General features: G+C 41.2%; 1 protein-coding gene across 2 annotated transcripts; it reads left to right on the forward strand.

Annotated features, from left to right (window-relative positions):
- The first annotated feature begins 7,402 nt into the window (after positions 1 to 7,402).
- On the forward strand, positions 7,403 to 11,252 carry LOC122886394 (neuromedin-U receptor 1-like). 2 transcript variants are annotated; one of them, XM_044218525.1, is made up of 4 exons: positions 7,403 to 7,630; positions 8,359 to 9,083; positions 9,813 to 10,046; positions 10,382 to 11,252. In XM_044218525.1, exons 2-4 carry the CDS (start codon positions 8,396 to 8,398, stop codon positions 10,690 to 10,692), a joined length of 1,233 nt encoding a protein of 410 aa, XP_044074460.1. In that variant the 5' UTR covers positions 7,403 to 7,630; positions 8,359 to 8,395; the 3' UTR covers positions 10,693 to 11,252. The 2 variants fall into 2 exon arrangements, with proteins under 2 accessions (XP_044074460.1, XP_044074461.1); XM_044218526.1 differs by having other exon boundaries at positions 7,406 to 7,630; positions 8,526 to 9,083.
- Positions 11,253 to 12,006: the final 754 nt, after the last annotated feature.

The following is a 12,006-nucleotide window of genomic DNA, read 5'->3' on the forward strand; positions in this document are numbered from 1 at the left end:
TTAGCTTTGTGTATGGAATCAGGACACAGTTTCAGTCTGACTGTGGAGTTGTGGACCGAAGGGCAAGTTTTCAGACTACATCTGAGTGCGTTGTTTAGTTAACAATGGAAAGACCAGATGGGTGACAGAGTTATAATGTGGGATTTTGTTTCTTTTTTGTATAAAGTCAACCACATGCTCAAAAAAAAAACCCCAAAAAAACCCCTCCAGTGTCCCATGAGAAGTGGGCTTGTAAACAAACTTGTCATGTAGTACATGGAGGACAAAGTTAGTGCACTGAACCCAGGCCTGTAATGTTGGAAGCAGAGTCAAGGGCTCATTTTGAGGCTAAAAACTGGACCTTCACTATATGGCAGAGCAACTCAGGTAAATAAAACAATATAGTTGCCCAAACTATAAAGAAGTTCGTGTAAGAATTTCACAGAAATCGTTGTTGATTTTTCCTGGAAAGTCTCAGGTTAACTAATAAATCTGTTGTGACAGGGTACTCTGAGTCATGCAACACAGCGGGCATATAGCACCTGTCACATCTTCTTGCACTGATTTGGGCGGTCTATTTAAAGGCCTTCATGCTTCACATTGTGAACGTGAGAATGCTGCCTCTTTCACCCGGATGTCCACTTGATTTGGTTCCCCTTGTTTGCATACATACTCAGTGGAGAGTCTTCATTTCTTGATTGTTTCCCACATTATTCATCAGATTATTTGGCATGCTGCCTGCATGTCGCTTATCATTGCTGCTGTGTATTCCACGCAGTTGTTTTACCACAGCTAGGGGCATCTGTAAGAGCAGAACCACATCAGCAAGCTCAACTGTATCGTAAACTGTATTTTGTGAGTGAGTTCTCTCTGACAGACTGTTCTGAGGAATGTCCTTAAGTACCTGTCCTCACAGTGTGTGAAGTGAGCGAATATCACTGGCACCCATGCTACGTACTCTTCTGTAAACTGTGGCTGAATCTAAAAAAAGCTCATACCCAAGTTTGGAGAAGCAATAGTACGACAGAGTGTCACTGCTGCCCTTTCCATGAAGTCAGTAGCAATGACAGAAAGTCTAACAACCTCTGCAAAAGAGGGGATAAACATAATTATGGATTACACAGTTTTGAGCTGTTGAAGAGGACAGATAGCTGAACTGCACCACCAGTATGCCGTGCTGCAGCTATTTATCTACAGTATATACCCGGCATGACTCTGAGGTTACGTTAGGTCATCTTGAAATCATCCAAACACAGTCTTCATTGAAATCTTTCTGCCTAATGGACCAGCCTGTCATGAATTTACATAACTCCTGCAGTGTTGTGCACTGTCAGACTAGCAGTCTGTCGGCATGACACAAATATAGTTTACACCCTAATATATATGTTCTCGCTGTCGAGTTGAAATCTTGTACTCATGTTGTTTTTCAGAAACGTAGACGGCAGCCTTGTTTTCAGATGAAGCTTTGAGAGGTTTACACAAGTACCAGGGTCATTGAATTTTGACATGTAACCAGAGGTAAGTGGTCCTTCAAGAGAAGTTAAAGTATAAAGATCACATTAGCAGTAAAAATAAACCACAAGTGTTTGTGGTAGTGACCGCACACTCAGGCCATAAAAATATGTGATTGAGCATCTTCTTTCTTCACTATTATCAGGTTTACATATGACAGCAGTGTCATGGGGATGGTGTATGTACAAGGGTGTATTAAATAAAATAGCCTTGAATGAAACTGTATTTAAAAATCTGGCTGATCCTGGTGCATTGTGATGAAGGTCCTCTTTTTTACTATTTTGTTTTGTAGCACAAACCGCTGGGGTGGAATGTATTTGATTGACATTTTGCATTCGTATATGTGTAATGATATTTGTGGTGTTTTGCAGACACTTAGCTGACTCACTGCTGGCACTGATTGAAGGCCTGTGAAAGAAACACACATTGTTTTTCAATTTTTGGGTAACTGGGAACTAGCTTGTGCAATTATTAAAGGGGCATTCCACCGATTTTACACATGAAATTCAATGTACTCGTCACAAGGAACTCAACCTGTGAAAACAGTTGTAAAAGGTCTTCTGTGGCTCTGGAGGAGGAGAAATAACGCTGATGATGCCATCAAAGTTCAAACACTTTGGGTTATTTTATATGAAATATTTTCTGTATTTTTTGGTTTGTCTGTGCTCTCCTCACTAATTTAAATGTCGGGACTTAGTTGGCAAAAGGTGATGTCACATATTTCCGTTCATCAATCAGGGTTTAGCAACATTTAAATCAAATTTCGTGACAGTTGTTTGCTTCTTGCCAGGCCACTGTCAATCAAATCTAATGAAACCACACCCACACGCTCCTGATGAAGTTAGCTGAGTTTTGTAATAATAAATAATAATGAATAATACCTAAAGATGTTGTTTTCAAAACTTTAACTTTGATTGTTGCACATTTAGTAATAAATATTCACTGTTGGAGAGAAATACTGAAGATTTGAAACCTTTCAGGAAGCATTGCCTGCATTTAAATCTGGAGGTGTTTGAAAGAAGTGGACATTTTGGAGGCAAGAGGGTCTTAAAAAGATGCTTTCAAGGTACACTGTGGGAATGTAGGATCCAGTGTTTTTGAAGCTTCACCCATATTAGACTAAAAAGTCAGGATATCTCAGTCTTGATGAGTCACGTTTGGTACATGTTGTTATTGTTGGTTGAAAAAAACCTTGCCTCAAGCCCCCTGCAGTGTAAATCCAGCTGCATAGTAACAGTCATCTTAACAGGGATAAGCAACACCTCTCAAATCATGAAATGCCCCACACATATTCACATTTTCTGATGTCCTTCTCTTCAGAAAAAAACACCTCAGAAAGGAAGACAATATACAGAATAGACCTTACCATACTTATCTCCATTAGCTGTCGACTGATTTCATACTCTGCACCTAAACCACTTAAGTGTTACCTATGGATTACATCTTCATGAACTGATGTAACACCTCAAAATTGCTGACAGTTTATGCAGCCTGTTTTATGCTGCCACAAATCCTTGATATCCAACATTCATCTAGACACTGGGCTCTGCAGACATGCTTCTCACTCCACTATGTTTGTACAAAGTAGAGCTCCAACTGGTGATTGTTTTCATTATCAATAAATCTATTCATTATTTTCCACATTTTAGTCTATGAAACACCAATTTCCTAAAGCCCAAGGTGACATCTTCAGGTTGTGACATCTTCTTTGTCAAAATCAATGTGAAACAGTCCAAAGTCTGTAAAAGCTGTTTTACTGTCTGTGTATTCTCCACCGTCCATCCAGCAGCTGTAGCTCTGAGGAGCCACTAGCCACAGGGGGGACTGGCCTTTTTAATAGATTGACTCGTTAAAAAGAAATGTATGTTAAAAATGCAATTAGAAACATCGAGAGAGTGCTCTTAAATGTCAGATTCGTTTAGAAGTAACTGCATTCACTGCTGTAAAAATGCCAGCGTCCCAGTACCCAGTGTATAAATGTAGACCCTTCATAGGAAGCTGTCAGTAACTACTAAAAAAAATAATTTAAAAAATTACTTTTTTATCCTCCTTCCTTTTTTTTAAGAGAATGAACCATGTGAGTTGATATGTGTTTCCAAGGTAGCAGTTTTAATGCAAGCGCTGATCTTTTCTTTAAAAAAAAAGGATTTAATTTGACAAGGATGCAATTATCCCATTTCCTATAATGAAATTCAGTGGCACCCATAAACCATGTAAATACTATAGATTAATGGATTAGCGGAGGGTTGGCTTACAGCTTGAAAGCATGGTGCTTGGAGAAGAGAGGTGGACTGTGATTGCATCCCGTGAACATCCACGAGAAGAACAGTGGAGAGCCTGCAGGCGCTGTTCATTGCACATGACCTACGCACCTCACAGTTTAAGACTCCACTCTGCAAGTCAGTTGTGAGGGAGCAACCATTCAAATATAACAGAGAACAGATACAAACATATACTGAGTCCAGACCGGGTTTTTCTTTGGAGACATGATTCCTTCATGCAGCCTCCCCAGGCGCAGGTGGAGCCTAAGAAGAGCTGTATACAATTAAAATAAATCCTCCTGACATAAATCCTCCTGATATCCTTTCTTATATGCAAACAAAACGGTGCTGGCATGGAGGAAACGTCACACTGTGAGCTGCCGTCAGCCACTGTGGGCTCCTCCGCGACCCTGCCACCTCACATATGATGGTTTGCCTTAATGCTCCTCAAGGTAAAATATTTCAATAAGAGCAGAAGCCCGGGCATCCAGAGCAGTCATACTGCATTGTTATTTGGGACACTTTTTTAACATCACTCTGCTGTTGTACGCCACGGGTTTTCTGTTTCTTTCACTTTGTTTGCTATTTTTCGACCACATAGAGAAGGGTTTGTTAGCGAGGCAGTGGAAGGTAGCCTACATGACAGAATTTAATGTGAGCAGGAAAACCTTCTCCAGGCTGCACGTGTGTGTCCTGGACGAGGCCAACACTGCATGTGGTGTAGATGAAAACCTGTGGCAATAGGCTGAATAGGTAATGAATAAGAAGAATTTTCATTCTTTATGTACTAATTTGTCTTCACATATGTAATTTTTAATGATTTCCTATTAAGGAATACAAAGTTAACACACACCATATTCCATATTCACATTTTTAAAAGTCTGTCTTAAAACAATTTAAATCGTTTTTAGCTTGCTGTAATCACTCCTGCTGCTCATGCTGGCCATTAAAAGATTTCCACTGAAGTAACATGTGCATTGTTTTTGCCACATTTACATTTTCACCTAACTTCTTGTTCTGTACATTTGTTTAAAGCCATTTTTGACATTTAAAAGTGTGTTCGTTTACCTCTGCAAGTAAGTCATTTATATATATTACTGCATGATGTTGCACAGTAAAAATGTTAAAAGATTTTGGTCTAGTCTAAGAGCATAGTGCATGGTAGCATTAATAGTTGTGTTGGACCTGCTCTCATGTGTATGCTTTTGGGTATTCAGATCAATCTTTGTTTGATTCACAGGGCGTCATCCAATGCGTCTAATTCACAGCTGGTTCTCAGTTTTTATGGCTCGTGACCGTATAGCTAACTCATGACCCCTCGTCACAGGTTGCATCTGTCTATGAACAGTTCAACCAAAGAGTGATGTTCTCAGAAACAAATGAACATCATTTTGTGTTGCAGAAATGTTTTTCTTCTTCTTTTCTATCTTGTTAATAATCTCACAACCCCTCAGATTAATGCTGCAACCCCCCCGGATAGGGATCCACTGCTCTAGTGATATCTCTCCATGCAGATAGTTTTGATTTTATTTGGCCAGGATTTTACTTATCCAACTCTGAGATTTTGGCCATGACCCCAATACACTGGAGGCTAATAGAATTTTGTTGTTTGAGTTCACAGCATTGAAGAATTACTCCCTCACCAGTAGAAAGTAGCTCCAATGAAAACTGTTGACAGTGAGGTCTGTGGATTATCAGTAACAGGGACACAGCAAGCTGAAATAAAACTATCTGCATGGTTAGATACCACCAAAATATGATTTTTGTAATGTGGGCAGACTGTCCCTTTACCATGTCTTTGTACAGATCACAGGGTGACTTTTGGTTCTGTGGTCACAGTTTTAGAAAAAAACCCCCATTATTTGATAAAATAATCACACATTTGAATGGACAAATACACTCTCACCGTGAGCCCAAATTTTTCAAAAAGACGTTGAGGGGGGTCTCGTCACAATCAAAGCTTTTTGTCTCAGTCAGTCAGAAGCCCAATTAATGCTCGACTAAGTGGAGGCACCAATGAGAACATGTCAGTTTCCTGCTGGGGAAGTATTGGAGCCCCTGCATTGGGATTTAAAGCTGTGATTGAATTAAACACCACTGCAGAGGGAGGCAGAGAAATGGGGAGGTGGGGTTACAAGACAGTCACACAGGCGTGTGCAGCCGGCCAAAACTCGGAATTTTCTGCCCTCTGACAGAAGCTCTGTTGATTTATTGCACACACAATTCCCTGTTCCCGTCCTGTTGGTAAATGTACTGCGTAGGATGTTTCTCATTGGGCTGGTCTATTAGCCGAGCGATCATCAGCATATCAAATCAGCTCTCCCCCCCGGTACACATGCATACATAGTCTTTCTTATTAATTAGGCTTTGGTTTGCAGTAGAGAAAATACACATCTGAGCCTTAAAGATCAAAATATTTTACCTCCTAATGTTCAATCATGGTAACACACCTGATGACTCACATGCTGTACGTTTAATGCAGGAACACAAGGTACTGAAAGGCATGAATCACTTGAAATCAAAACATCTGTTCGCACATTGAGATGGCTTTACCCTGATTTTCATTCTCTGACGAGTCACAGCAGATGTGATGAAATAAGATGCAATGAGACTGTGCTGATCATGCAGTGCAGCTTAGATTAGGCTGGATCTAATTATGTTTTAAAATATGAAAATAACAACAAAGCACACATTAAACATGCACAAGACCGTTGGCAAAAAATACCTTTAGTTTGACTTGTTTTATAATCAGGAGAAAAGAGGTTGCCAAGGGGATGCAGGTTGCTTGCTAATTGTTGTCAGTTTATAAAGGCTGTGTTCAGACCGACAGTAGCCCTGCGTGAAAAAAAAAGGTCTTCCTGGATTAGATTTCATTGTCTCACCGGTACCTTAAACAACACAACCCCACCAACGCAGGGCTATTTTTGGTCTGAATCCATGCTAACACAACTTCTCACTGGCCAGTGAGGGTCGTCATTGTGGTTGTATTGAAATATAGCATACAAATAAAAATGTGTCCAGGCAGGGTCCTTTAAGAGCTTTTTATAGTTATTGATTAGTAGCCTAACAAGACTGAAGCGTGACTCTGTGTACTTAGCCACAGGATTTAATCTTCCACAATTTGTTATCTTTGTGTCTCATTTTAAATTCTTATTTTATTATTGATTATTGTTTGTTTAGTCTTTGACTTGGAATATATGGGAATACTAACATTACTAATTATTTTTCTATACGCCCCCACTTCACGCACACACACACACACACTCAAGCCATGGGTTCCAGGGTCAAATCAATCTCAGCCTTAATTTTCTCATTGCTGCAATATGTGGTCTTTCGATGGGAAAAGTAATAGAATGGAGAATGAAAAGGTATAGAGTCTCTGTAGACTCACATATAAAGATAATGGAAGGTGTGTGTGTGTGTGTGTGTGTGTGTGTGTGTGTGTATGTGTGTGTGTGTGGGTGGGTGTGAAAGAGAGTGAGAGAGAGAAAAGGATGAAAAGAAGTTGAATTGAAGAAGGTGGCTAATGGTCGAGGCTGCAAACTCAATGCTCTAGTGATGAAGAGAGAGAGCGCAAGAGAGAGCAAGAGAGAGCAAGAGAGAGCAAGAGAGAGCGAGAGAGCGAGAGAGAAAGAGAGAGAGCAAGAGAGAGCGAGAGAGAGAGAGAGAGAGAGGTGGGGTGAACTGTATCGTTTAAATATGGGAAGTCAAGGCAGCAGTGATGCACTGAAGCACCAAAGCAGTCAAGATAAAGTGCCAGATAAACTAAGTCCAGGATGCAGAGAAAAATGATGATCACGCAACTGCTCACATTTCTTCAAATATTCATCTTGTGAATAAGAAGAGGATAAAGCCCTCAAGGAGCCCACAAACGGCAGGTGTGTTTTCTTTTTTGTTCCTGGCATGAAGTTATCTTAATAACTCTGTTGCATGTTGAATGGATAAACAAATCCAGTGTGGGAATCTAAACAAAAGCTTCTCTGGAGTCAGTATTCTGCTGAACAGTGTGACAGCATCTTCTTAAACAACATTTTTTTGTGGGTGGACAAGAGAGTATACCAAACATATTTAAGCAAATTATAGAAAGCTGATTTTTCCCAGCAAAATTACATGTCTAAGGCTACGAGAACATGACAAGTTGTGTCAGAGATCGTAATTATTGCTGCCGTGGTGATACTGCATATAGAATTTATTCCTCAAACTGGTTAGGCTGCTTTTTGTCTGCATGTTGCTTCCAGTTATGAGCATATTCGTTTGTCTGCTATAGTTGTTATAGACGAGAGCTAAGTTACAGCTGCTTGGTAACATGAGTCTGCTGTAACTGAACTGGTCAGAAAATTAGGATATCCTTTAGGTATATCATGCCTTTAAGTTTTTTTGGTAGCTACAAATATGCTGGCAACAGTTTTACAATACATTTTCTGACCCTAACATTGTTGCATTTAATAGACAAAGTAGTGAGAGGTCCTTCCCTTTCCCTTTGGAAATCTCCATCCTGACCCACAAAAGACATTACACAACACTTGTCGCAGGCTGAGTAATACTCCTCGTGACGAGTGAACTGAACTTCATTTATAAAATGTCTCCTCTTTATTCTTTCCATTAGGTTAGAAAGTCAAATAACCTTCTTGCCAATCAGCAACATGCCGGAGCTAAACTGCTCCCGTGCAGCTCTTTTCACAACTGGAGACCAAGTTTTCAGTGACATAGGCTGCCCTGAGGTTGCTGTGGTGTGTGGGATGAATATCTCCTGGGTGTTGGCTAATGCTACAGAACAAGATCTGGATGACATGTGCTTGAGCGAGGAGGAGTACCTGGCCAGGCACCTGGGGCCTCTGAGGTCCCCTGTGTTCCTTCCAGTCTGTCTGACCTACCTCACCATCTTCATGGTGGGCGTACTGGGCAATTTCCTGACCTGTGCAGTGATTTTGCGCTACCGGGTGATGCAGACTCCCACCAACTACTATCTGCTGAGCCTGGCTGTGTCTGACCTGCTGGTGCTGCTGCTGGGCATGCCGTTAGAGCTCTACGAGTTGTGGCAGAACTACCCCTTTGTGCTCGGGGAGGGAGGCTGCTACTTCAAAACCTTCCTGTTTGAGACCGTCTGCTTCGCCTCCATCCTCAACGTCACAGCGCTCAGCATGGAGCGCTACTTGGCAGTGGTGCACCCCCTCAAAGTCAAATACATGACCACACATGCTCATGTCAAGAGGGTCATCTTCATTCTGTGGGTGCTGTCCATGCTGTGTGCTGTGCCAAACACCAGTCTGCATGGGATTTCGGTGCTGCCTCCAAGGTTTGGACGACAGTTTCCCCGATCTGCTATCTGCTGTACGTATATGATTTATATATTATTTTTGCTATTTTAAGAGTCTACAACCAAGCAGGTATTTGGTCATAAAGAAAAGTATTGGATAAATTCAAAATTTGACCTGAAGATTTAGGGGGTTCCCTAACGTTATTACGATTCATCCTGAGGGGGACATGAATATCTGTACAAAATGTCATATCACTCCATTCAATAGTTGTCGAGACATTTCACTGAAAACCACAAATTCAACATCATGGTGGTGCTACAGTAAAAGTCAGGAGATCACTAAAGTTATTAGGGTACATTATTTGGGAACCATGAACAGTATGTAACAGATATTTGACTGGCTAAGTGAAAATTTTAACCTGCTGGTCATTAGGATTCATCTTCTGGACACCATGAATATCTATACCAAATGTCATGGTAATTCATCCAATAGCTGTCAAGAAATTTTATTAAAAACCTAATATGTCAGCTTGCTAATGGTGCTAGAAGAAAAGTCAGTAGGAACACTGACTTTGGTAATTGTAAAAAAGGTTACGACAATCCATCTAATAGTGATTGGCATATTTCAGTCTGGACCAAAGTGGTAGACAAACCGACACACCGATATGGCCATCTCTAGCAAAAGGGCAATGAGGTTTTGCAGTGGTATGTGAAGCTATAATACCCATGTATACACCTGGGATCATGATTACTGACAAATCTACTCTACCCACTCCCTCCCCTTGTCACATCTCCATCATCAGTTGTGGTCAAGTCCACCAGGATATACAACCAGATCATCCTGATTTCCACGTTGGTCTTCTTCCTGCTCCCCATGCTGATGATTAGCATTCTCTACCTGCTCATTGGCTTGCGGCTGCACAGGGAGAGGGTGATGACCGTGGTGGACACCAGGTGTAGCTTCGGACCAGAAAGTCGCTCCAGGGCCAACATGCAGAAGCTGAACAAACGCAACCTGCAAGTCACCAAAATGCTGTGTAGGTGTCATTTCAGTCACGTTTTCTCCAAGCTGCTAAGGAGCAGAAAACTGATGTGTGTGCATGAGTGTTTATACTCATTGTTCCCATATGCATTTGTTATTTTTTTCATGCAATTTTTCAGTTTAACTAGTTTTAACTTACACGCCCATCTGTCTCAGCTTTATCTTCTTGTCTGTCACATGCTGGTAATTGGACTGACGTCATGATTCTCAACATGTCTGGGAATCATGGGTGTATAAAGTATGCATATATGTGTGTTTCCATTTGCGTGTTGTTGATCTATCTGTCCAGTTGACTATCATTCACCTAAACTGTCCATCTGGCCTGTCCAGGTGTGCTGGTGGGTATGTTCGGCATTTGCTGGGCTCCCTTCCACTTGGACCGCTTGATATGGAGCTACATTGACGCCTCGTCTGAGCAGCACCTCAGGGTCTTCGAGCACGTCCACATCGTCTCCGGAGTCTGCTTCTACCTGAGCTCTGCCATCAACCCCATCCTCTACAGCCTCATGTCCACCAGGTTCAGAGAAATGTTCAGTCACATTACCTGTTATTGTAACAGCCGGCCAACTCGCTCCAGATTACAGATGACCCAACGCAGCACCTTGAGCGAGACAATGACCAACAGTACGAAATGGACTTAGGCTCTTCTGAGCCAGTCTGGGTGAAAGGAAGTCCAAGAATATTATACACAGATGAGGGAGAAATTAAAGGAAAAACTGAATTTGAGTGGAGAAATGCAACTAACACCTATGGGAGGTTAGCTAAATAAATGTGAATGTAAAATGGCAGTAGCGCTCAGAGACTTAAAGAATCTATTCCAAGGAGCAGTGAAGCTGTTCTGAAGACTTGTGGTGTTCCACCACCTTACTAGGACACTTTATGTTGGTTTTTCCTTTAATTTGTTACCCATTCGAACATATAAGTAGCCCATAGATCTTCAAATGGGAAGGTCTTAGCCCCAAATGGAAGGATATTACCCTCTAAGTGGTGGGGGATGTCAGATGAAGATGACCAGACATTACCCTGCATGGATAGAACCATGTGAGCAAAGGCTACGTGACAAGCCTCAAAGGGCCAGTGTGTAACATTTTGGAGGAGCTATTGGCAGAAATGGAATGTAATATTTATAAAAATACAATAAAGCACAGGATCTGATGCAGTGTTCTCTACTGTTTAATAAAAGCATGCATGTTTTTCTCAGCGTGTACCCTTGAAATAGTATATGTGATTTCATGACCCGCTTTCAAACATCAGTGCTGCTGGTGCGATGTGCCAGCAGAGTTATTGTTCTTATTACTGGTTTGACATGGAAACAAATTAGTATAATGAATCTTTGCACTTCTGTGTAAACATCATGGTTAAAGTGCTGCCCGAACAATACAAGTTATTTATGAGTAATGAGGTATGCCAAGAGAACCTTTCCACTAGGCTGTCTCATCTCAACTTTGGGTGACACACAGTGCAGGGGAAAAACTAATTTGTACAAACGGAGATGATGATTATGAGGGGTAGAGGCTAAGGATAAAGATGATGTCACCAGGTCAATAATTTGGAAAAAATTAAATAATGAACGACATGAAGTAGGAGGAGAACAGAAGACAAAGATGAGCTAACTGATGGATACTGACAAATCACTTTGTAATGGCACAGTATTATCAGTGTGCCACACCAACACTAATGAACAACAATCTACCCACAATGTCCATCACCATAACAGAATACACTGTTTACCCATCGGCTCCACAAATAGACTCGTTTAAAAGGCCGCGTCACAGCATCACCCAAGTAATGGTATTCATTCAAGAGCGGTTATTATTACCACCCGTGGCACTTTGATATGACAATATGGAGCAGACTGTATCATTTAACTTTAAAAAATGATGTGAGCAGAATGTGGCGTGCTGTGAAATTAAAGCACAAATCAACCCAAATGAGAAGTATGATGTGTTTCATTT

This window comes from Siniperca chuatsi, linkage group LG13, assembly GCF_020085105.1.
Source record: "Siniperca chuatsi isolate FFG_IHB_CAS linkage group LG13, ASM2008510v1, whole genome shotgun sequence".
NCBI lineage: Eukaryota > Metazoa > Chordata > Actinopteri > Centrarchiformes > Sinipercidae > Siniperca > Siniperca chuatsi.